At 49.1% G+C, this 24,762-nt stretch overlaps 2 protein-coding genes across 4 annotated transcripts in view; both read right to left on the reverse strand.

Moving 5' to 3' along the window:
- The window catches only part of LOC117397462 (SID1 transmembrane family member 2), a 47,841-nt gene extending 43,250 nt beyond the window's left edge, over positions 1 to 4,591 (reverse strand). For both annotated transcript variants that reach the window (XM_059009856.1, XM_059009855.1), the window contains exon 1: positions 3,699 to 4,591. In XM_059009856.1, coding sequence (XP_058865839.1) covers positions 3,699 to 3,941 — 243 coding nt within the window. In that variant the 5' untranslated portion in view covers positions 3,942 to 4,591. The remainder of the gene's footprint in view (positions 1 to 3,698) is intronic.
- A 1,345-nt stretch (positions 4,592 to 5,936) lies between these two features.
- Positions 5,937 to 23,933, reverse strand: LOC117397467 (platelet-activating factor acetylhydrolase IB subunit alpha2). Of its 2 annotated transcripts, none has more exons than XM_059009857.1 (6): positions 23,583 to 23,933; positions 18,568 to 18,662; positions 15,964 to 16,053; positions 14,539 to 14,655; positions 11,438 to 11,560; positions 5,937 to 9,950 (listed from the first exon to the last, which is right to left on the reverse strand). In XM_059009857.1, exons 2-6 carry the CDS (start codon positions 18,646 to 18,648, stop codon positions 9,672 to 9,674), a joined length of 690 nt encoding a protein of 229 aa, XP_058865840.1. In that variant the 5' UTR covers positions 18,649 to 18,662; positions 23,583 to 23,933; the 3' UTR covers positions 5,937 to 9,671. The 2 variants fall into 2 exon arrangements, with proteins under 2 accessions (XP_058865840.1, XP_058865841.1); XM_059009858.1 differs by having other exon boundaries at positions 18,568 to 18,668.
- Between the last annotated feature and the right edge of the window lie 829 nt (positions 23,934 to 24,762).

The raw sequence follows: 24,762 nt of genomic DNA on the forward strand, positions 1-24,762 counted from the left end.
TGGGACGGGGGACAGGGGATTGGGGGGGGTTGGGGGGACGTGCTATACTAACACTACGGGGGGGGGGGGGGGGGGGGAGGAGATACTGTACAGGGCATCGTGGTGATTGAAGTTCTGTGCTGGTGATGAGCTCATGATAGAAAGGAATAGAAAAAAACATGTGTGATAAAAAGATTAAAAAAAACCAAAACACCAGAGACAACATTTACCCACTAGATGCTTTCAAAACAAGCCAAATTTGGCTGGAAGAACGCCAATCTGGCAGCTCCGATCAAGAGGGAGTAACCGAAAAGCTGCACGAGAGACACACGCATTACCTATGAAATGTTATCACAAGTTCAATGTACAAATAAAATGTGAATTCGTGTCATTTGTTTAAGAAACATCTATATTTTAATTGGTGTGTCGGTACTTTCAAATTTAGGACTACATCACTGTTCTCTATACTGTACTGTATTGAATGTGCTGGCTCTCAGATCCACAGCGCTGAGTTCTCTATACTGTACTGTATTGAATGTGCTGGCTCTCAGATCCCCAGCACTGAGTTCTCTATACTGTACTGTATTGAATGTGCTGGCTCTCAGATCCACAGCACTGAGTTCTCTATACTGTACTGTATTGAATGTGCTGGCTCTCAGATCCACAGCGCTGAGTTCTCTATACTGTACTGTATTGAATGTGCTGGCTCTCAGATCCACAGCGCTGAGTTCTCTATACTGTACTGTATTGAATGTGCTGGCTCTCAGATCCACAGCGCTGAGTTCTCTATACTGTACTGTATTGAATGTGCTGGCTCTCAGATCCACAGCGCTGAGTTCTCTATACTGTACTGTATTGAATGTGCTGGCTCTCAGATCCACAGCGCTGAGTTCTCTATACTGTACTGTATTGAATGTGCTGGCTCTCAGATCCACAGCGCTGAGTTCTCTATACTGTACTGTATTGAATGTGCTGGCTCTCAGATCCACAGCGCTGAGTTCTCTATACTGTACTGTATTGAATGTGCTGGCTCTCAGATCCACAGCGCTGAGTTCTCTATACTGTACTGTATTGAATGTGCTGGCTCTCAGATCCACAGCGCTGAGTTCTCTATACTGTACTGAATGTGCTGGCTCTCAGATCCACAGCGCTGAGTTCTCTATACTGTACTGTATTGAATGTGCTGGCTCTCAGTGAAGAATGGCACAAGGCTTTGAAAACAGGAGGTTATCTTTGAATCTATGTTAAAAACACATGGCTCAAGTCTGAAGTGGGTTCTTGTAAAAGAGGTTTCAACGTGAAAAGGGGGTCAGATCTGCTTAACAGTTACTTTTAAAAGTCCTCATGTGATCACACCTTGTACTGCTCAGCACAGGAGCTGCGCTCCGCTGCACAGGTCAGTTCAGGTGTTCCTCAGCTCATCACACCTTGTACTGCTCAGCACAGGAGCTGCGCTCCGCTGCACAGGTCAGTTCAGGTGTTCCTCAGCTCATCACACCTTGTACTGCTCAGCACAGGAGCTGTGCTCCACTGCACAGGTCAGTTCAGGTGTTCCTCAGCTCATCACACCTTGTACTGCTCAGCACAGGAGCTGCGCTCCGCTGCACAGGTCAGTTCAGGTGTTCCTCAGCTCATCACACCTTGTACTGCTCAGCACAGGAGCTGCGCTCCGCTGCACAGGTCAGTTCAGGTGTTCCTCAGCTGCACTTTCACAAGATGACACTTTCACAAGATGACACTACAGCTGCCACATCAGCAGCTGACACATTTGCACTTTGTTTACTTACTGCTGCAGATCCTGCTCTGGAGATTACTGCACCAGGAAATCAGACACTTCACAGAGGCTGTGCACTGTGTTTAATGAACTCAGATCCCAGTCTCTATACTGTACTGTATGGAATGTGCTGGCTCTCAGATCCACAGCACTGAGTTCTCTATACTGTACTGTATTGAATGTGCTGGCTCTCAGATCCACAGTGCTGAGTTCTCTATACTGTACTGTATTGAATGTGCTGGCTCTCAGATCCACAGCGCTGAGTTCTCTATACTGTACTGTATTGAATGTGCTGCCTCTCAGATCCACAGCACTGAGTTCTCTATACTGTACTGTATTGAATGTGCTGGCTCTCAGATCCACAGCGCTGAGTTCTCTATACTGTACTGTATTGAATGTGCTGGCTCTCAGATCCACAGCGCTGAGTTCTCTATACTGTACTGTATTGAATGTGCTGGCTCTCAGATCCACAGCGCTGAGTTCTCTATACTGTACTGTATTGAATGTGCTGGCTCTCAGATCCACAGCGCTGAGTTCTCTATACTGTACTGTATTGAATGTGCTGGCTCTCAGATCCACAGCGCTGAGTTCTCTATACTGTACTGTATTGAATGTGCTGGCTCTCAGATCCACAGCGCTGAGTTCTCTATACTGTACTGTATTGAATGTGCTGGCTCTCAGATCCACAGCGCTGAGTTCCCTATCCTGTACTGTAGTGAATGTGCTGGCTCTCAGATCCACAGCGCTGAGTTCTCTATACTGTACTGTATTGAATGTGCTGGCTCTCAGATCACAGCGCTGAGTTCTCTATACTGTACTGTATTGAATGTGCTGGCTCTCAGATCCACAGCGCTGAGTTCTCTATACTGTACTGTATTGAATGTGCTGGCTCTCAGATCCACAGCGCTGAGTTCTCTATACTGTACTGTATTGAATGTGCTGGCTCTCAGATCCACAGCGCTGAGTTCTCTGTACTGTATTGAATGTGCTGGCTCTCAGATCCACAGCGCTGAGTTCTATATCCTGTACTGTATTGAATGTGCAGATCCGTATGCATCTCCCCACAGCAGCACACTGTGCAGGCCAGCAACACAAGCTTGCCATCTGGTGAATGACAAGCATTTCTGATGAGCAGCACAACAATAGAGGGCTGGCTATCACACAGCTGTTTGAACCAGTCCAGGTTTTACAGCCCTGAGCGAATTCAAACTCTTCAGCAGCAGTGAAGAATGACACAAGGCCTTGAAAACAAGAAGTTAACTTTGAGTCTATGTTAAAAACTCAAGTCTGAAGGGGGTTCTTCTAAAATGTTAACTCCATTAAAATATATATATATATATATATATATATATATATATATATATATATATATATATATATATATATATATATATACCCTTTTCATTTTGCAATGTGAGTTTTGGCATTTAACCTTTATACACGCTGTGTCACCCAGCCATGCAGTGGCATGCAGGGTCCAAAGGGAAGAAACTCCATCCAAATGTATGAACAGGAGTGTACAAGTGAATTCTGTGTGCGTGTGTGTGCGTGTGTGTGCGTGTGTGTGTGTGTGTGTGTGCGTGTGTAATTGATGTTGTTGAAGCTGACACCCTGGGATCCTTCAAGAAGCTGCTTGATGAGATTCTGGGATCAATAAGCTACTAACAACCAAACGAGCAAGATGGTCCGAATGGCCTCCTCTGGTTTGTGAACTTTCCTATGTTCTTATGTTCTAATTGGACACATCTGAACGCTGTTATACTACCTACACGAACAGGTCACCAGCACACACTGTATTAACCACGGCATGAGAGTCAGTATATGAAACAGCAGTTATTATAGGCTGGGTACTGTTTTCAGCAAGCGTCCCCAGCTGTGCACAGCCCCATGCTTGTAGAGGTGTGCTCTGCCCCCAGGGGCAGCGTCTCTACAGCACGACACTCACCTTGTGTCTGGACACGGTGTGGTTAAAGGCATAGACGTTTTGCAGCTCGTCGGTGACGCTGTCATTGTAGCTGACATCGAAGTTGGCATCTTTTTGAATGACGACGATCTTGGCGGTCGCGACACTCGGGATAGTCAGCGTTGCCAGCGCCAGACAGAGCCACATAACCGGCCAACTGTGAAGAGAGGTCTCCGCCGGCTGCGCTTCCTTGTGTCGCGATTTCAAACTTCTCCACGTTCCCATGACTTGTAATTTTCCAAGTAAGCCTTCTCCCGACGCGGACACTTCACGCACGCACACGGTGTTGGTCTGTACTGTATATAGCTGCTTCACAGCAGGCTGTTACTGTTATTGTGCAACTCCGGTGAGATAAGGATATCAAAATACAACTGGTGCTTGCAACCGTTCAGCAGGCTCGGTCTGAAGCAATCACACACACGCTGGCTTCCGATGAGGCGCTGCTGCGCTCGCATACACAACGCAACGAGACACCCGACAAAAACAAGGAAGGAGATCGCTGCGGCTTCTGGCCGTGCCGTGGACAAGATGCGTGATGAATCCACGCGGTCCCTTGTCAAAGCACATCATTCCGCTTTCTTGTCTAAAAAAAACGGGTCACATCTCGCTGCAGCTTTTCCTGTTTTGGTTAATTCAAAAACGACAATGACAGAGATCCGGGTCCAGACTCCTGCCCAGCAAAGAAGGCGTCTTGTGTTTTTTAAATGAAGAAATCAACGCGGTTTGAGCTCCTCTGTGGTGGTTTGCACCCCTCGGTCTGCACGGGGTGCCCTAGTTTTGCTGTGTGGGGGGGATGCCTCGCTTTTTTAACCTGTGGATACCGCTACACACCTGCTACACATCGATGCAGTTTACAATGAAGGCGTCCCTGCAAACACCCAGCTGCATGCGATGACGTCACCTCGCGGAGTCGGGCCTTCGTTTAAAGGGGCGGCAGCAAGCAAACTCCGCCGGGTTTCGGCTGACTTCAGGGAAAGCCGGTTCTTCGGAAATTAAAGTCTCGTTTCTAGTTCTAAATGTCAGAAAAAACAACAACAGCAACAAAATACTGCAAGTCAGTGTTGGGTGCAGTCTTATTTTCCATGTAAGACTCCAGGGATGGAAATGACACTCCCATGCATAGGAGTTTGATCCATTCCTGGTTTTAATACGCTTTTAATAAGATACACCTGAGATTGTTACCTACACACTGGAGCTAATCGAGTTCATAGTAAAACCTAGAATAGTTGAAACTGCTAGGCACTGCGTCTTATTTCCATCCCTGTTAGACACTAAAGCTCTTTATTTAGTTATGGTAGGGCTGTCTGTTTTCAAAATGACTAACAGAAGACACGAGTTGAGGATGTTCTCACTGAATTACACTTCACAGCTCTCTCACAGTGTGTTAGAGTTGAGAACACGACCTCCCTGCATCACATCACTTTCAAGCAACAGCTCTATTGAAAATGATCTGCAAGTCTCAAGACTCCCAGACTCCAGGTCGTCTTCACCAAAGGGAAACAGAAGAGCTGTTTACGGGCTGGAGTGACATGCCAAATGCTACTTGAGCCCTGCTTGACCTGTGAACTTTAGGCTGCCTGCCCCACGTCTCTGTACTGTAGTTCGGTGTTGTGTCTGATTCCTCAAACAGTTTGTGTCGCACACTCCTGAGAACAAGGAGAGCAGGCCTGCCAGGGAGCCACAGTCTCTCTCCTGTCTTGTTCGTTGTGGGAAGCTATGCAAAGCACTACTGTGGGACTTCAGGTTTTCCCATACCACTGAGAATGCAAAGGAAGTTACAACAGCTTGAAATACAGAGTTTCAACAGATACATGAGGTACTGGAATGAAAGAACGGTGGATTCATGTCTTGCACAATCCTGCTGTGGGGAATTCCATCACGTCAGCGTTCAGGCTAGTGAGAGTGTGTCAGTGAAGGGTGAGACTGTCAGAGGACCAGAGCGAGAGAAGGTATGTGTCTCAGAGGAAGTGCCTGGGAGCAGAGGTCAGGGGCTGACTTACTCCTCCTGTCCAGGAGAGCTGTGGGTTAATTCCACACCACTTACATTGAGTTAAGTGAGATGTGAGACTAGTGTTACACCTTTGTGACTGACAGATCGCGGTTGGGTGTAGTTCGACAAAGAAAACACAATCAACAGATGAAGGATCCATTGAGTCATACAAGAGTCCTGCTGTTCTATAGCAGGATAAATACATTAAAAAAAGAGACAAAACACACAGATCCTGTTCCACTGGTTCTTGTTTTTATTTGAATACTCTGCTACGACAAACCCAGGCAGCACACACAGACTCTGGGTGATTAGAAAGTCAGTTTAACACATCAGCTCACCCTGTCATTGATGTGGTAACCTTACTCTTGAATCACCTGTACATTCGGACGGGGCTGTGTAGAATTAAATCTACGCAAGGCTTAAACTACACAAGCAGGTACCCAGGATGCAGCGCTCTCCTCCTCTCAGCCAGCCTTGTGGGGAGAGACACTGCAAGCACCCAGACCCACAGACTCGCCTGTGTGGGGACAGACTGGGTACGTTTCCAATCGACGAATACAGGGAAAGAAAGCAGAGTGCAGGCAGACTGCTGTCTCCCTGTAACAGTTCATCTCTCTGCTCTCTCTCACACACTCTGCTGTCTCCCTGTAACAGTTCATCTCTCTGCTCTCTCACAACCTCTGCTGTCTCCCTGTAACAGTTCATCTCTCTGCTCTCTCTCACACACTCTGCTGTCTCCCTGTAACAGTTCCTCTCTCTGTCTCTGTCTCTCTCTCACACACACTCTGCTGTCTCCCTGTAACAGTTCATCTCTCTGCTCTCTCTCACAACCTCTGCTGTCTCCCTGTAACAGTTCATCTCTCTGCTCTCTCTCACAACCTCTGCTGTTTCCCTGTAACAGTTCATCTCTCTGCTCTCTCACAACCTCTGCTGTCTCCCTGTAACAGTTCATCTCTCTGCTCTCTCTCACACACTCTGCTGTCTCCCTGTAACAGTTCCTCTCTCTGTCTGTCTCTCTCACACACACTCTGCTGTCTCCCTGTAACAGTTCCTCTCTCTGTCTCTGTCTCTCTCTCACACACTCTGCTGTCTCCCTGTAACAGTTCCTCTCTCTGTCTGTCTCTCTCACACACACTCTGCTGTCTCCCTGTAACAGTTCCTCTCTGTCTCTCTCTCACACACACTCTGCTGTCTCCCTGTAACAGTTCCTCTCTCTGTCTCTCTCTCACACACACTCTGCTGTCTCCCTGTAACAGTTCCTCTCTCTGTCTCTGTCTCTCTCTCACACACACTCTGCTGTCTCCCTGTAACAGTTCCTCTCTCTGCTCTCTCTCACACACTCTGCTGTCTCCCTGTAACAGTTCATCTCTCTGCTCTCTCTCTCACACTCTGCTGTCTCCCTGTAACAGTTCCTCTCTGTCTCTGTCTCTCTCTCTCACACACTCTGCTGTCTCCCTGTAACAGTTCCTCTCTCTGCTCTCTCTCACACACTCTGCTGTCTCCCTGTAACAGTTCCTCTCTCTGTCTCTGTCTCACACACACTCTGCTGTCTCCCTGTAACAGTTCCTCTCTCTGTCTCTGTCTCTCTCTCTCACACACTCTGCTGTCTCCCTGTAACAGTTCCTCTCTCTGTCTCTGTCTCACACACACTCTGCTGTCTCCCTGTAACAGTTCCTCTCTCTGTCTCTGTCTCTCTCTCTCACACACTCTGCTGTCTCCCTGTAACAGTTCCTCTCTCTGTCTGTCTCTCTCTCACACACACTCTGCTGTCTCCCTGTAAGTTCCCCTCTCCTGGTCCATGCTAAACTGTTGCGTCACTCTATCACACAGGAATATAATTCAATGATGCAGATATTCTGTATGGCTAGTGTACATGTGTAACCCTTTTATGACACAATAACAATATTAGTAATACTTTCTAAACACAGAAAGACTCAGTCGAGGTGAAATGACGCTCTGCGGATCAGTAGTGCACACGTCTCAGCATCGTGACTGAAAAGCAAAAACGTTCCACATCAGAGTTTTGCATAATCTAACGAGCTGTCTAACATTATTAACGACGATCATTTTGATCTCACAACACAGTCTACAAAGACAGTAGTATTATCAGCCCGCCTCACGTTTCAAATGGTGCTGTGCACTGTGGACTGAGGTACAGGTTATAGTAAAGCAGTGAGGCTAGCCCATTCCCCAGTCACGCAGAGCTGGGTCTGTTACAGGGGGGAGCAGCAGGGGGGCGCTGTGTCTCAGTAAACGATGCACAGAGCATCAGCTACAAAACTTCTTTACTTAGTGAAGCTCAGAGACCCAGACACTCCCTGCCCCTGTTCTGCTGTAGTCACCAGGGAGCCCCTGTTCTGCTGTAGTCATGAGGGAGACCCTGTTCTGCTGTAGTCACCGGGGAGCCCCTGTTCTGCTGTAGGGGAGCCCCTGTTCTGCTGTAGTCACCGGGGAGCCCCTGTTCTGCTGTAGGGGAGCCCCTGTTCTGCTGTAGTCACCGGGGAGCCCCTGTTCTGCTGTAGTCATGAGGGAGACCCTGTTCTGCTGTAGTCACCGGGGAGCCCCTGTTCTGCTGTAGGGGAGCCCCTGTTCTGCTGTAATCACCGGGGAGCCCCTGTTCTGCTGTAATCACCGGGGAGCCCCTGTTCTGCTGTAGTCACCGGGGAGCCCCTGTTCTGCTGTAGTCACCGGGGAACGGGACCCACATTTTCTGGTTAGGAACAGTACGAGTAACAACAGCTAGCTCTCTAGAAGAACAGAGCGCTGAGATGAAGATTAACTCGACAGCACTGGCATGAGAGAGACGAGAGGGCGAGGAAAGCAGATCTGTTCTGGCACAGAGGATTCTCAATGAACAAGGAGTCGCCTGCAGAGCCCGAGGCAGAATTATGCTGAGCGGGAGAGAGGGTCAACACCTCAGATCAGGGGGTCAATGTACAGTGTGTGAGCTAAAATATACAATCAAGGGGGTCAATATCAACAACCAGAGACTGGGGAGGGGGAGCAGGCAGAGAGCAAGTGCACAGGGAGACTCAATATTTACAAACTGTAACTGGGAACCAGTCACAAGCTCCAGTTAGTGTCCAGAAAAGTTACTGGCCGGTCAGGAATACAACATCTACACTTCAGGGGTCCATATGGAGTCAATACCAAGCGAGCAGGGAGGGAGTCAATATGTACAATGCAGTGACACGGGTGTCAATAACTATTAGTTGGGATTGGAATGGGTCAAATTGTCTAGTTAGAGACTTGGACAGGATTGCGACAGCTGAATTAACAAGAGTGTCTAAATAAGAAGCTCCATACGATCTCCCATCTCTCCTACAGCTCAGCACAACTCTCAGGACCAGGGTTAGAATGATTTATCACATCAAAAATAAAAACAGAAGAAAATCATTATCCTGATAATACAATCATTATTTCGGATGTACAAATCCTAAAAGGAATAACAGAGAGCTTTGGAATGCTGCGAGGGCGGGGCGCTGTGCTGCTGTTCCAGGGGGAGGCGGGGCTCCTCCCCCAGAGAGCTCATTCTGAACTGAAGAAGCAGGTGCACATTCAGAGGAGGTTCAAGTGCCCCTCCCTCCTAAAAAAATATGTTCCCCAACTGCTTCAGTTCACAACAAACCTGGCAATGCAGCCCAGGGGAGAATATAGCGTGTCGCACCAGTGAGGGTACAAGAATGAGGGGCAGCACCTCTCCACCAATCAGAGCAGAGGCCAGAGGGAGCCTCTCCTCCAATGAGACTGGTATCAGTGGAGGGCTGATCTCATTTGGTATTTGCTTCATAGACTAGAGGAGGTCCTAAATATTCTAGAGTTTCTTTTGTGTTTGCTACCCAATTAATACACAACACTGACTCTCCATTGCAGCCACAACTGTGTTAGCCAATCATGTAACCTCCTCTATCCTACAAACTAAGCTCCGATCCAATCCTTGAAGGGGCGTGTCTCCCCTGCTCCAATCAGGCGAGGATGGGCCGGCTCTCCTCGGGGGTCTCTTCCAGTAGCTGCAGCAGCAGGTCGTGCAGGGGCTTGGCGATGGCGGCGTAGCCTGCGGGGGTGAGGTGCAGGAAGTCGAACATGTCGTGGGTGGAGATCGTGCCGTCGGACTGCACGAACCCGGAGCCCACGTCCAGGAACTGCACGCTGCCCAGGCGCGGCAGGGAGGCGCGCAGCACACGGTTCACCTCCGCGTTCTTCTCTCTCAGGGGGTTCGGCCGCTCCCCGCGGGGCAGCAATCCCTAAAGAGAGAGAGCGAGGGAGAGGGAGAGAGAGAGATCGAGAGAGAGGGGGAGAGCGCGTGAGGGGGAGAGAGAGAGAGCGAGGGAGAGAGAGAGAGGAGAGAGAAACAGAGAGAGAGAGAGAGAGAGAGAATCACACTGAAGCACAACCTCACACTCAGGACACCATGCCCAGATCACCTGCAGCTTTATCTTCTAGCCAGCTATCTTCAGAACAGTTCAATGAAATCTACTGTAGGTAAATATCCTCTAAACATGAAGTCACAGTCCCCATAGTGGAAAGTGAGTAAGATAGCACTATTAGAGAACAGGATAGGTGAGTAGTGCAACACTGTGCCCTCTAGTGTAGAGTGAGCAACACTGCACCTTAAGTGAATGGGCCTGGTACTAAACTTGTGGCTGCATACACAGCGGTCTCTAGACAGGTCAGTCTGCATACACTGCAGTCTCTATAGACAGGTCAGTCTGCATACACAGCAGTCTCTATAGACAGGTCAGTCTGCATACACAGCAGTCTCTATAGACAGGTCAGTCTGCGTACACAGTGTCTCTATAGACAGGTCAGTCTGCGTACACAGCGGTCTCTATAGACAGGTCAGTCTGCATACACAGCGGTCTCTATAGACAGGTCAGTCTGCGTACACAGCGGTCTCTATAGACAGGTCAGTCTGCGTACACAGCGGTCTCTATAGACAGGTCAGTCTGCATACACAGCAGTCTCTATAGACAGGTCAGTCTGCATACACAGCGGTCTCTATAGACAGGTCAGCCTGCGTACACAGCGGTCTCTATAGACAGGTCAGTCTGCATACACAGCGGTCTCTATAGACAGGTCAGTCTGCGTACACAGCGGTCTCTATAGACAGGTCAGTCTGCGTACACAGCGGTCTCTATAGACAGGTCAGTCTGCGTACACAGCGGTCTCTATAGACAGGTCAGTCTGCGTACACAGCGGTCTCTATAGACAGGTCAGTCTGCGTACACAGCGGTCTCTATAGACAGGTCAGTCTGCGTACACAGCAGTCTCTACAGACAGGTCAGTCTGCGTACACAGCAGTCTCTACAGACAGGTCAGTCTGCATACACAGCAGTCTCTATAGACAGGTCAGTCTGCGTACACAGCGGTCTCTATAGACAGGTCAGTCTGCGTACACAGCGGTCTCTATAGACAGGTCAGTCTGCGTACACAGCGGTCTCTATAGACAGGTCAGTCTGCATACACAGCGGTCTCTATAGACAGGTCAGTCTGCGTACACAGCGGTCTCTATAGACAGGTCAGTCTGCGTACACAGCGGTCTCTATAGACAGGTCAGTCTGCATAACAGCGGTCTCTATAGACAGGTCAGTCTGCATACACAGCGGTCTCTATAGACAGGTCAGTCTGCATACACAGCGGTCTCTATAGACAGGTCAGTCTGCATACACAGCGGTCTCTATAGACAGGTCAGTCTGCATACACAGCGGTCTCTATAGACTGGTTTCCTCACCAGCACGACCACTTTCGCTTGCGGCTGGCATGTGTTGATCAGGTGTACGATGGCCTGGATCCCCCCGACAATCTGCTCCACCGTGTGCTCGTGATTATTGGTTCCTACCCAGACTACCACCACCTGGGGACAAAGAAAACAGCAACACCAGCATGACTCTGTGTGTCCCCTTGTTCATCTTACTCTCCAGAAGCAGGGGCTGGAGACCCCTGCTCTGCAAATCTGTCACTCTCCAGGACCAGGGCTGGAGACCCCTGCTCTGCAAATCTGTCACTCTCCAGGAGAGGGGCTGGAAAACCCTGCTCTGCAAATCTGTCACTCTCCAGGACCAGGGCTGGATACCCCTGCTCTGCAAATCTGTCACTCTCCAGGAGAGGGGCTGGAGAACCCCGCTCTGCAAATCTGTCACTCTCCAGGAGAGGGGCTGGAGAACCCTGCTCTGCAAATCTGTCACTCTCCAGGACCAGGGCTGGAGACCCCTGCTCTGCAAATCTGTCACTCTCCAGGAGAGGGGCTGGAGAACCCTGCTCTGCAAATCTGTCACTCTCCAGGAGAGGGGCTGGAGAACCCTGCTCTGCAAATCTGTCACTCTCCAGGACCAGGGCTGGAGACCCCTGCTCTGCAAATCTGTCACTCTCTAGGAGAGGGGCTGGAGAACCCTGCTCTGCAAATCTGTCACTCTCCAGGACCAGGGCTGGATACCCCTGCTCTGCAAATCTGTCACTCTCCAGGAGAGGGGCTGGAGAACCCCGCTCTGCAAATCTGTCACTCTCCAGGAGAGGGGCTGGAGAACCCCGCTCTGCAAATCTGTCACTCTCCAGGAGAGGGGCTGGAGAACCCTGCTCTGCAAATCTGTCATAGACAAGCCAGCTCAAAGTCATGTCTTTAATGTGTGAGTCTCTCTCTCTCTCTGTGTCTGTGTACTGGGCTTGGTTATACTATCTGCCCCACTCGTACGGCAAGCCATCGGGGTCACAAACGTATTGACACAACGCGTAAGAAAGTGACCAATGAGAAGCGGTGTTTCTCAACGTGTAAAGAAGACTGGGATCAGGCTACGCGTCCTAAAACAATAGCAAACGCCAAAAGAGCCATAATGTCAAAACCCAACGCGTAATGGAATGTGTGCTACACGTAGCATAAAGAGCCAATGGGGGGACAGTATCGTTTAGGGGGCGTAATGACTCACGCGACAGCCAATCAAGGCTTTTTTTACTTTGTAGATAAGGTCATGAACCCGTCTCATGCATAAAATAGGCCTGATTTACAAATGAATTCATGATATTGCAACCTAAATGGAGTCAGAAATGTACAGGAACAACTTTATTTTAAAATAATCCTGATTAGAAAGATTCATCTGCTTGGGATATTTTTACAAAAAAGGAATCATGAAATTAAAAATAAACCTTGTCATCTTCTTCAATATAAAGTCTAAGACAAGATTTAAACTCCAGGAATATCGCTACACTAGGTCACTATTTAAAGCGACAGTCTGGATGTGAGCAATCTCACGTGGAATGTGAATAATATAACAGACACACATTACAATTGAAAAAAGAATAATATAGTCCAACTCATACTACAGCTGGTGACGTACAGTGTTAACTGATACAGTAAGATGTTAGCCCGCTCCTTCTCCACCCTTGCCCCGCAGTGGTGGAATGACCTTCCTACAGATGTCAGGACTGCCCAGTCCCTGACCACATTCCGGCGCCTCCTTAAGACTCACCTCTTCAAACAGCACCTGTAGAACTCCTCTGTTTGTACCCTGGGACACTATCACCCTTCCTTAAATGCGCTTTACTTGCTCTTATCTGCCCCCTAGTTTACTGCATTTAATCCTGTACTTCAGAATACTGTAATCTGCCAAGTGTTTAACCTGTAGTATTTTGTATTTAATCACATCCTGATGTAACTATCACTATTTAATCATATCCTGATGTAACTATCACTATTATCTGCTGTATTATTGAATTGTGGTTTGTCACACTTGTACTTTGCTTGAACAAAAGTTATTGTATTTCTTGCTCTTATTGTATTACTTGTATTGTAACACTTAATGTATTTGCTTACGATTGTAAGTCGCCCTGGATAAGGGCGTCTGCTAAGAAATAAATAATAATAATAATAATGCTGTACAAGGAGGAACAGCTCCCTGAAACAGCTGGAATATAAAACCTGAAGTTCTAGCACCGGTGAGGGGCACTGATTCTTTCTGATGGGGGGGGGGGGGGGGGTCAGCCAGGCGGAACACCAGAAGGGAAACGCGCTAGACCGCAGTGTTACATCGGTGAATGAACTTCGTTTTATTAAATACAGGTGGTAAGCATACTTGGCAGATCTACCACGTCAGCCTCCACTCCAAACAAACCCAGGATCACATCACACTGGACAAGTCAATCTCTGGAACCATGAAATCAGGAACATTTATACCAGGTGCTCAGAGTCTCCAAAATCAATCAATTTACACGCATGGGAGCTGCAAACTGGAGAGCATTAACTAACAGGAAATAATGTGCCAAAATAAACGTGCTTAAGTGATCAAATAAAAAAAAAAAAATACATTCAAAAATATCTTAACCTGACTTAGAATGAGAATTATCAATCCGAACGGATAAGATGCATATAGATACACGCACACGCATGTTATATATTTTCTGTTTATGAAGTCAATCTTGTTACTCTGTGAGCAGGTCGCTGTTTTGAGTATTTATTATGCTGCCTATAAGAGCAGTCGGGATTGGCTGTGGCTGAAATTCCACAATGCATTGTGGGCAGGGTTACAAAGTACCATGTGATTTAAAAACGACACACTGATTGGCTGTGCCAACGCGTTGAATCAAATCGTCAGGGCCCTCTTGGCATAACATGTAAAATGTGTTACACGTTAGTACGAAATCCACTACGCGCTGCATTTTAAAATACGCGTTGTGCAACAGTCACGTGATGACAATGCTCCCCTTTCATTGGCACTTTCGTAACACGTCGTGTCAATACGTTTGTGGCCCCGATGGCTTGCCGTACACTCGGGACACCATTCTCAAATCACCTGCAGCTTCCAAGTCGGGATCTTTGTAACAGGGTGCTCCCTCTCCCAGTACCTTGGGTGTGATGTTCTCCAGCTCTCCGTTCTGCAGCCTCCACAGCACGTGGCTCGTGGTGTCGCCTCCGATCCCGAAGCTGAGCGCGTGGAGCGGAGAGAAGAGCTCCTGCCAGACCTGGGCACAGCAAACCAGCAGCAGAGAGTTTATCAGAAAACCAAGCGAAGCGAAGCAAACAAGACCAGAACTACCAGGCCAGGAGAGCATGCCACTCCCCCAAACACACAGAGAGCATGACACCCCCCCAAACACACAGAGAGCATGACACCCCCCAAACACACAGAGAGCATGCCACTCCCCCAAACACACAGAGAGCATGCCACTCCCCCAAACACACAGAGAGCATGACACCCCCCAAACACACAGAGAGCATGACACCCCCCAAACACACAGAGAGCATGTCACCCCCCAAACACACAGAGAGCATGACACCCCCCAAACACACAGAGAGAGCATGACACCCCCCAAACACACAGAGAGAGCATGACACCCCCCAAACACAGAGAGCATGACACCCCCCAAACACACAGAGAGCATGACACCCCCCAAACACACAGAGAGCATGACACCCCCCAAACACACAAAGAGCATCACACCCCCCAAACACACAGAGAGAGCATGACACCCCCCAAACACACAGAGAGCATGCCACTCCCCCAAACACACAAAGAGCATGCCACCCCCCAAACACACAGAGAGCATGACACCCCCCAAACACACAGAGAGCATGACACCCCCCCAAACACACAGAGAGCATGACACCCCCCAAACACACAAAGAGCATCACACCCCCCAAACACACAGAGAGAGCATGACACCCCCAAACACACAGAGAGCATGACACCCCCAAACACATAGAGAAAGCATGACACCCCCCAAACACACAGAGAGCATGACACCCCCCAAACACACAAAGAGCATCACACCCCCCAAACACACAGAGAGAGCATGACACCCCCCAAACACACAGAGAGCATGACACCCCCCCAAACACACAGAGAGCATGACACCCCCCAAACACACAGAGAGCATGACACCCCCCAAACACACAGAGAGCATGACACCCCCCAAACACACAAAGAGCATCACACCCCCCAAACACACAGAGAGAGCATGACACCCCCCAAACACACAGAGAGCATGACACCCCCCAAACACACAGAGAAAGCATGACACCCCCCAAACACACAGAGAGCATGACACTCCCCCAAACACACAGAGAGCATGACACCCCCCAAACACACAGAGAGCATGACACCCCCCAAACACACAGAGAGCATGACACCCCCCAAACACACAGAGAGCATGACACTCCCCCAAACACACAGAGAGCATGACACTCCCCAAACACACACAGAGAGCATGACACTCACACACAAGGGAGGTCTGCACAGTGATCGTCCCGCACCAGACACTCACACTCACCTCGTACTGGTGTAGCAGCTGCACCATGGAGTCCCCCACAAACAGAACATCGGGCTCCTTGTCTTTGCACTCGAGAACGAAGCGGGTGTGCTGCCAAACACAAGCAGAGTCACACACTACCCAGCTCGGAGCTGTGTGATTACAACACAACACAACACAAGCAGAGTCACACACTACCCAGCTCGGAGCTGTGTGATTACAACACAACACAACACAAGCAGAGTCACACACTACCCAGCTCGGAGCTGTGTGATTACAACACAACACAACACAAGCAGAGTCACACACTACCCAGCTCGGAGCTGTGTGATTACAACACAACACAACACAAGCAGAGTCACACACTACCCAGCTCGGAGCTGTGTGATTACAACACAACACAACACAAGCAGAGTCACACACTACCCAGCTCGGAGCTGTGTGATTACAACACAACACAAGCAGAGTCACACACTACCCAGCTCGGAGCTGTGTGATTACAACACAACACAACACAAGCAGAGTCACACACTACCCAGCTCGGAACTGTGTGATTACAACACAACACAAGCAGAGTCACACACTACCCAGCTCGGAGCTGTGTGTTTACAACACAACACAACACAAGCACAGTCACACACTACCCAGCTCGGAGCTGTGTGATTACAACACAACACAAGCAGAGTCACACACTACCCAGCTCGGAGCTGTGTGATTACAACACAACACAACACAAGCAGAGTCACACACTACCCAGCTCGGAGCTGTGTGATTACAACACAACACAAGCAGAGTCACACACTACCCAGCTCGGAGCTGTGTGATTACAACACAACACAAGCAGAGTCACACACTACCCAGCTCGGAGCTGTGTGATTACAACACAACACAACACAAGCAGAGTCACACACTACCCAGCTCGGAGCTGTGTGATTACAACACAACACAACACAAGCAGAGTCACACACTACCCAGCTCGGAGCTGTGTGATTACAACACAACACAACACAAGCAGAGTCACACACTACCCAGCTCGGAGCTGTGTGATTACAACACAACACAACACAAGCAGAGTCACACACTACCCAGCTCGGAGCTGTGTGATTACAACACAACACAACACAAGCAGAGTCACACACTACCCAGCTCGGAGCTGTGTGATTACAACACAACACAACACAAGCAGAGTCACACACTACCCAGCTCGGAGCTGTGTGATTACAACACAACACAACACAAGCAGAGTCACACACTACCCAGCTCGGAGCTGTGTGATTACAACACAACACAAGCAGAGTCACACACTACCCAGCTCGGAGCTGTGTGATTACAACACAACACAACACAAGCAGAGTCACACACTACCCAGCTCGGAACTGTGTGATTACAACACAACACAAGCAGAGTCACACACTACCCAGCTCGGAGCTGTGTGTTTACAACACAACACAACACAAGCACAGTCACACACTACCCAGCTCGGAGCTGTGTGATTACAACACAACACAAGCAGAGTCACACACTACCCAGCTCGGAGCTGTGTGATTACAACACAACACAACACAAGCAGAGTCACACACTACCCAGCTCGGAGCTGTGTGATTACAACACAACACAAGCAGAGTCACACACTACCCAGCTCGGAGCTGTGTGATTACAACACAACACAAGCAGAGTCACACACTACCCAGCTCGGAGCTGTGTGATTACAACACAACACAACACAAGCAGAGTCACACACTACCCAGCTCGGAGCTGTGTGATTACAACACAACACAACACAAGCAGAGTCACACACTACCCAGCTCGGAGCTGTGTGATTACAACACAACACAACACAAGCAGAGTCACACACTACCCAGCTCGGAGCTGTGTGATTACAACACAACACAACACAAGCAGAGTCACACACTACCCAGCTCGGAGCTGTGTGATTACAACACAACACAACACAAGCAGAGTCACACACTACCCAGCTCGGAGCTGTGTGATTACAACACAACACAAGCAGAGTCACACACTACCCAGCTCGGAGCTGTGTGATTACAACACAACACAACACAAGCAGAGTCACACACTACCCAGCTCGGAACTGTGTGATTACAACACAACACAAGCACAGTCACACACTACCCAGCTCGGAGCTGTGTGATTACAACACAACACAACACAAGCAGAGTCACACACTACCCAGCTCGGAGCTGTGTGATTACAACACAACACAAGCAGAGTCACACACTACCCAGCTCGGAGCTGTGTGATTACAACACAACGCAGTCACACACACCCAGCTCTGAGCTGTGTGTTTACAACACAACACAACGCAGTCACACACACTCAGCTCTGAGCTGTGTGTTTACAACACAACACAACACAGTCACACACGCCCAGCTCGGAGTTGTGTGTTTATAACACAACACAACACAACACAGTCACACACGCCCAGCTCGGAGCTGTGTGATTACAACACAACACAACAAGCACAGTGTCAGCTCTGAGCTGTGTGTTTACAACACAACACAGTCACACACACTCAGCTCTGAGCTGTGTGTTTACAACACAACACAACACAACACAACACAACACAGTCCCACACACCCAGCTCTGAGCTGTGTCTCGCCTCACCTGTGACATCCACCGGTCGTCCCCCTGCACGTCCTGCACTGGGCTGGGCACTGCGGCCGGGTTTGAGTCTCCCACACTCATCCTCACCGGAGCTGCTGAGACTCAAGAGAGAAACACGACACGCAGGTCAGAGTGCTGTCCTCCAATGAAACACCATCTCAGCACTGACACGGCGTCCGACACGACACAGCACTGCACAGCACGACACAGCACTGCACAGCACAGCACTGCACAGCACAGCACAGCACAGCACAGCACGACACAGCACTGCACAGCACAGCACTGCACAGCACTGCACAGCACTGCACAGCACAGCACGACACAGCACGACACAGCACTGCACAGCACAGCACTGCACAGCACGACACAGCACAGCACTGCACAGCACAGCACTGCACAGCACTGCACAGCACAGCACTGCACAGCACAGCACAGCACTGCACAGCACTGCACTGCACAGCTCTCCTGAGACAGACGTTTCCTCACAATCCTTTCATTTTCAATCATGCATTTCTTTTTTTGTGTGCTTGAACACACGGCAGGTGGATCTTTAAATCAGTGTGAAATATTAAAATATTTAAAACGATCTAGATTAAAGGGACGATTGCTTAACTGTGTCTTATTACCAACGTATTCGTATTGCAAGATTTAGTGTAAAATACTAGAACGATAATTCACACGGTCCGCTTCAAAGAAACACAATGTGAGGAATCGGCTAGTCACTCGAGCTAGCTTGTGCTTTGATGTTTGTATACTGTTTCGATGTCTAAACAGTTTATAATCCCAAAGTTTCCATTTAAACCCTGGCGATGAATAAAATGAATAGCTATTGCATCTTTGAAGTCTAAAGTCATTTTACAAAAATGTGCTTTTATACCAGGTTGCGACCCCCCACCACAAAAGAAAAACGATGTGTAAAAAGACGAAGTTAAATGTTGTTTCATTTATTCCCAAAATAAATAGTACATAACGCTGACACTGCATTTTATTTATTTATTTATTTTTTCATTCCTTGGCATTGCCGTTTCTTCACAGTAAACACTGGCCAGACATGTTTTCATAAACTAACATGAGGTTTACTTGTGCTTTTTAGAACAAGCAAACAAACTGAAATTTAACTTGAAACACTTAAAGTGGAAAAAACTCACAGTTTTGGTTCTCGTTTATTACATTCCACATAACAGAAAGTCGCAACAATATATAATCTATACAAGTATCACTACACAACATGTTCAGGAAGCTGGGCACTGTTTAAGCGAGGCATTTCAGAATGACGTGCTTGTCTTTTTTCTGTCCTGTGAGATTCTGGCTCGCTCTAAAGCAGCACAACGCTTTTTTGACCCCGATGGCTTTCCGTAGAGATCGCTGTGCGTGCGCTCGCATCATCTGCTTTCTTTACTCTTTGCTGTCTAAAAACTTAAACAGAGGCTCAAGAGCTGCTGTGGTGCTCCTGTGTTCTTTATAGATGTTAAATCTCACATATCACAGAGCGCTTTTTCACTGGACATTTTTTGTCGCGCAAATTCTGGTGAGGCGGTAAATGTGGGCAAGGTATTTTTAATTTTTTAATTTAGTTGGTGCCAATTATGTATTTTTATTATTTTCTCCCAATTTAGAATGTCCAATTATTTTATTTTTATGCTCAGCTCATCGCTACCACCCCTGCGCTGACTTGGGAGGGTGAAGATGAACACACGCTTTCCTCTGAAGCGTGTGCCGTCAGCCGACCGCTTCTTTACACTCTGCAGACTCACCGTGCAGCCGCCTCAGAGCTGCAGCGCGGAGGACAACGCAGCCCCGGGCAGCTTACAGGCAAACCAGCAAGGTATTTTTGTCATTAGTTTGAATATTCGGATATTTGTCCCAGCACTAAACACTGTGCAGCTTTATAACCTGGCTCCCTGCTCTTCACAGAACCCCTCTAGTGACGAGGCAACACTGTGCAGCTTTATAACCTGGCTCCCTGCTCTTCACAGAACCCCTCTAGTGACGAGACAACACTGTGCAGCTTTATAACCTGGCTCCCTGCTCTTCACAGAACCCCTCTAGTGACGAGGGAACACTGTGCAGCTTTATAACCTGGCTCCCTGCTCTTCACAGAACCCCTCTAGTGACGAGACAACACTGTGCAGCTTTATAACCTGGCTCCCTGCTCTTCACAGAACCCCTCTAGTGACGAGGGAACACTGTGCAGCTTTATAACCTGGCTCCCCGCTCTTCACAGAACCCCTCTAGTGATGAGGCAACACTGTGCAGCTTTATAACATGGCTCCCTGCTCTTCACAGAACCCCTCTAGTGACGAGGCAACACTGTGCAGCTTTATAACCTGGCTCCCTGCTCTTCACAGAACCCCTCTAGTGACGAGACAACACTGTGCAGCTTTATAACCTGGCTCCCTGCTCTTCACAGAACCCCTCTAGTGACGAGGCAACACTGTGCAGCTTTATAACCTGGCTCCCTGCTCTTCACAGAACCCCTCTAGTGACGAGACAACACTGTGCAGCTTTATAACCTGGCTCCCCGCTCTTCACAGAACCCCTCTAGTGACGAGGCAACACTGTGCAGCTTTATAACCTGGCTCCCCGCTCTTCACAGAACCCCTCTAGTGACGAGGCAACACTGTGCAGCTTTATAACCTGGCTCCCTGCTCTTCACAGAACCCCTCTAGTGACGAGACAACACTGTGCAGCTTTATAACCTGGCTCCCTGCTCTTCACAGAACCCCTCTAGTGACGAGGCAACACTGTGCAGCTTTATAACCTGGCTCCCTGCTCTTCACAGAACCCCTCTAGTGACGAGACAACACTGTGCAGCTTTATAACCTGGCTCCCTGCTCTTCACAGAACCCCTCTAGTGACGAGGCAACACTGTGCAGCTTTATAACCTGGCTCCCTGCTCTTCACAGAACCCCTCTAGTGACGAGACAACACTGTGCAGCTTTATAACCTGGCTCCCTGCTCTTCACAGAACCCCTCTAGTGACGAGACAACACTGTGCAGCTTTATAACCTGGCTCCCCGCTCTTCACAGAACCCCTCTAGTGACGAGGGAACACTGTGCAGCTTTATAACCTGGCTCCCTGCTCTTCACAGAACCCCTCTAGTGACGAGGCAACACTGTGCAGCTTTATAACCTGGCTCCCCGCTCTTCACAGAACCCCTCTAGTGACGAGGCAACACTGTGCAGCTTTATAACCTGGCTCCCTGCTCTTCACAGAACCCCTCTAGTGATGAGGCAACACTGTGCAGCTTTATAACCTGGCTCCCTGCTCTTCACAGAACCCCTCTAGTGACGAGGCAACACTGTGCAGCTTTATAACCTGGCTCCCTGCTCTTCACAGAACCCCTCTAGTGACGAGACAACACTGTGCAGCTTTATAACCTGGCTCCCCGCTCTTCACAGAACCCCTCTAGTGACGAGGGAACACTGTGCAGCTTTATAACCTGGCTCCCTGCTCTTCACAGAACCCCTCTAGTGACGAGGGAACACTGTGCAGCTTTATAACCTGGCTCCCTGCTCTTCACAGAACCCCTCTAGTGACGAGACAACACTGTGCAGCTTTATAACCTGGCTCCCTGCTCTTCACAGAACCCCTCTAGTGACGAGACAACACTGTGCAGCTTTATAACCTGGCTCCCCGCTCTTCACAGAACCCCTCTAGTGACGAGGGAACACTGTGCAGCTTTATAACCTGGCTCCCTGCTCTTCACAGAACCCCTCTAGTGACGAGGCAACACTGTGCAGCTTTATAACCTGGCTCCCCGCTCTTCACAGAACCCCTCTAGTGACGAGGCAACACTGTGCAGCTTTATAACCTGGCTCCCTGCTCTTCACAGAACCCCTCTAGTGATGAGGCAACACTGTGCAGCTTTATAACCTGGCTCCCTGCTCTTCACAGAACCCCTCTAGTGACGAGGCAACACTGTGCAGCTTTATAACCTGGCTCCCTGCTCTTCACAGAACCCCTCTAGTGACGAGACAACACTGTGCAGCTTTATAACCTGGCTCCCTGCTCTTCACAGAACCCCTCTAGTGACGAGACAACACTGTGCAGCTTTATAACCTGGCTCCCTGCTCTTCACAGAACCCCTCTAGTGACGAGGCAACACTGTGCAGCTTTATAACCTGGCTCCCTGCTCTTCACAGAACCCCTCTAGTGACGAGGCAACACTGTGCAGCTTTATAACCTGGCTCCCTGCTCTTCACAGAACCCCTCTAGTGACGAGGCAACACTGTGCAGCTTTATAACCTGGCTCCCTGCTCTTCACAGAACCCGACCCCAAGGTGACTTGACACAGAAATACATTCAGGAGAGGGGTCCTTCCTCACGGACCTGCGACCCTCTCATCGGACAGTAACGGGGCGGTCTGTCTCAAATCTCATACCACGATGTTAATGACTAGCGATGTACCGTTTCTGTGAATACTTCTAATGAAATGTGACTAAAGGCTGCTGCTGTGCAGTGTGCACCTATAAACGCGGATCTTTAACAAAAATGGGAATATGATATTAATAACTAATATTAAGAATTCGGAACGCCCATTGTTCCAGAATATTCTAATCCCTGAAGCCCAGACAACAAGGAACACGAGGCCAGCGTAATGCTATATAAAAACAAACCCGGTTTAACAATACGCAACATTTCATAATTACTTCTTGAGCCAGTCTCCCCGCCACACACACACACACACACTGACACACACACTGACACACACACACACACACACACACACACACACACACACACACTGACACACACACAAGCCGCGGTGCTGTGTCTCTCTTGTGTGCTACGGTGTGTTGACAGCAATGACTGTGCATGCTAGTGACAGCATCACTGCACGGCACGGCACGGCACGATGTTGAGGAGGATGATGCTCACACACACTGCAGCAGTCCCCCGCCCATACAGAGCCTCGCTTTGCGCGCTAACCGTGCCAGGTCCCGTCCACACGTCCACAAGGACGGAGCCTGGAGGGGCTACCTTGCGAGAGACAACACACGCCCTCGATTACCTGATGGCACCCTGGCAGATTCCCGTGCACGGGTCAACACCCCGCTGTGTCCGTCGGTCTGTCTGTCTGTCTGCTCCGATGGTGCTGATGATGTCTCGGGTCAGCAGCGCTCTCCTTTGTCGTTTTGGGGGGCGAGGTACTTGCTCGTCCCCGGTTCTTGGTGCTCCGGTGCTGGTGGATCGCTGATTCGGGTTCCCCGGACAGATCGGCGCCTCCCAGTCCTCAACACAATGTTGCAGCTTCTGTGTTTTTTTTCCAAGAGCTGCAGCCCTCCACTTCCGCTTCCACAACTCAATCACACGCATCCCGGAGGAAGTCCCGCCTCCCGTGTGCTCAAAGTCGCAGCTGACCGTCAAAAGCCGTTTTGCAGATAATTAAGAGAAATGTCACTGCACATTTAAACTGGTTTAAGAAGGCTGTCACCTATCTACACACCGGGAGAAAGGCATGACGTGTATATAAGACAGGCAGATACAGTTTGAAATCTTATTTTAAATCTGTTATGTTTTTTTAAGTGAATGTTTCCAAACTGAGCATAAAGCGCAATGCAGAGTGTGCGGTGCTTGGATCACAGCGTTAGAGACAGCTGACTATACTGTCGTACAGGTCGCAGTAAAGACTGTAGTACGGGGTTGCATGATTTTCCATTATCCTGGCACTGTATTTATAACGCGCGTCTCTCGAGGCGACCACAAGGTGACGGTGTTCAGCACAGCTGCGGCTTCCAGGCGTCGGGTCCGGTCCGGTCCGGTCCGGTCCGGTCTGCCATTGCTTGTGTGGCTTAATTACTGTATATCTATTACAGTGGTGAGCTCCCAGAATCCCAGTCCGTCGAAACTGCGACATCCACTTCAGATAGGCTGGAAATACTGTAGGGTGCTTCATATTCACTCAATCATTGTAAACAAGTGCCCCGTGTGACGTTACAGTATGGGTCTGAAGCTCATAGATGCGCTTTATGAAGTATACAGTATGATGCGACCCTCCAAGCTATCCCTGTCCAGCCTCGACTATAACCCTGTCCGGATGGTGGTTATTACATTCCTCTTTCACAGTGCCCTGCTCTGCCCCATGGTAAAGACACACACAGTGCAGCAAAGCATGTACAATATGGTCAATTTATACAAACACACACGTGTAAGTCCTGTGATACCCGTGCTGTGGGGACGGCAGTGGGCAT

The sequence above is a fragment of the Acipenser ruthenus genome, chromosome 39 (genome assembly GCF_902713425.1).
Source record: "Acipenser ruthenus chromosome 39, fAciRut3.2 maternal haplotype, whole genome shotgun sequence".
Lineage (NCBI taxonomy): Eukaryota > Metazoa > Chordata > Actinopteri > Acipenseriformes > Acipenseridae > Acipenser > Acipenser ruthenus.

What these genes read in the sequence shown, in the direction of transcription:
- LOC117397467 (XM_059009857.1), bottom strand. Translation starts at nt 18,648, where the DNA reads ATGAGTGTGGGAGACTCAAACCCGGCCGCAGTGCCCAGCCCAGTGCAG. An exon ending in ACGACCGGTGGATGTCACAG is followed by an intron (nt 16,054 to 18,567) that starts GTGAGGCGAGAC and finishes TGTGTTTGGCAG; the next exon opens with CACACCCGCTTCGTTCTCGA. An exon ending in AAGCGAAAGTGGTCGTGCTG is followed by an intron (nt 9,951 to 11,437) that starts GTGAGGAAACCA and finishes CTCTCTCTTTAG; the next exon opens with GGATTGCTGCCCCGCGGGGA.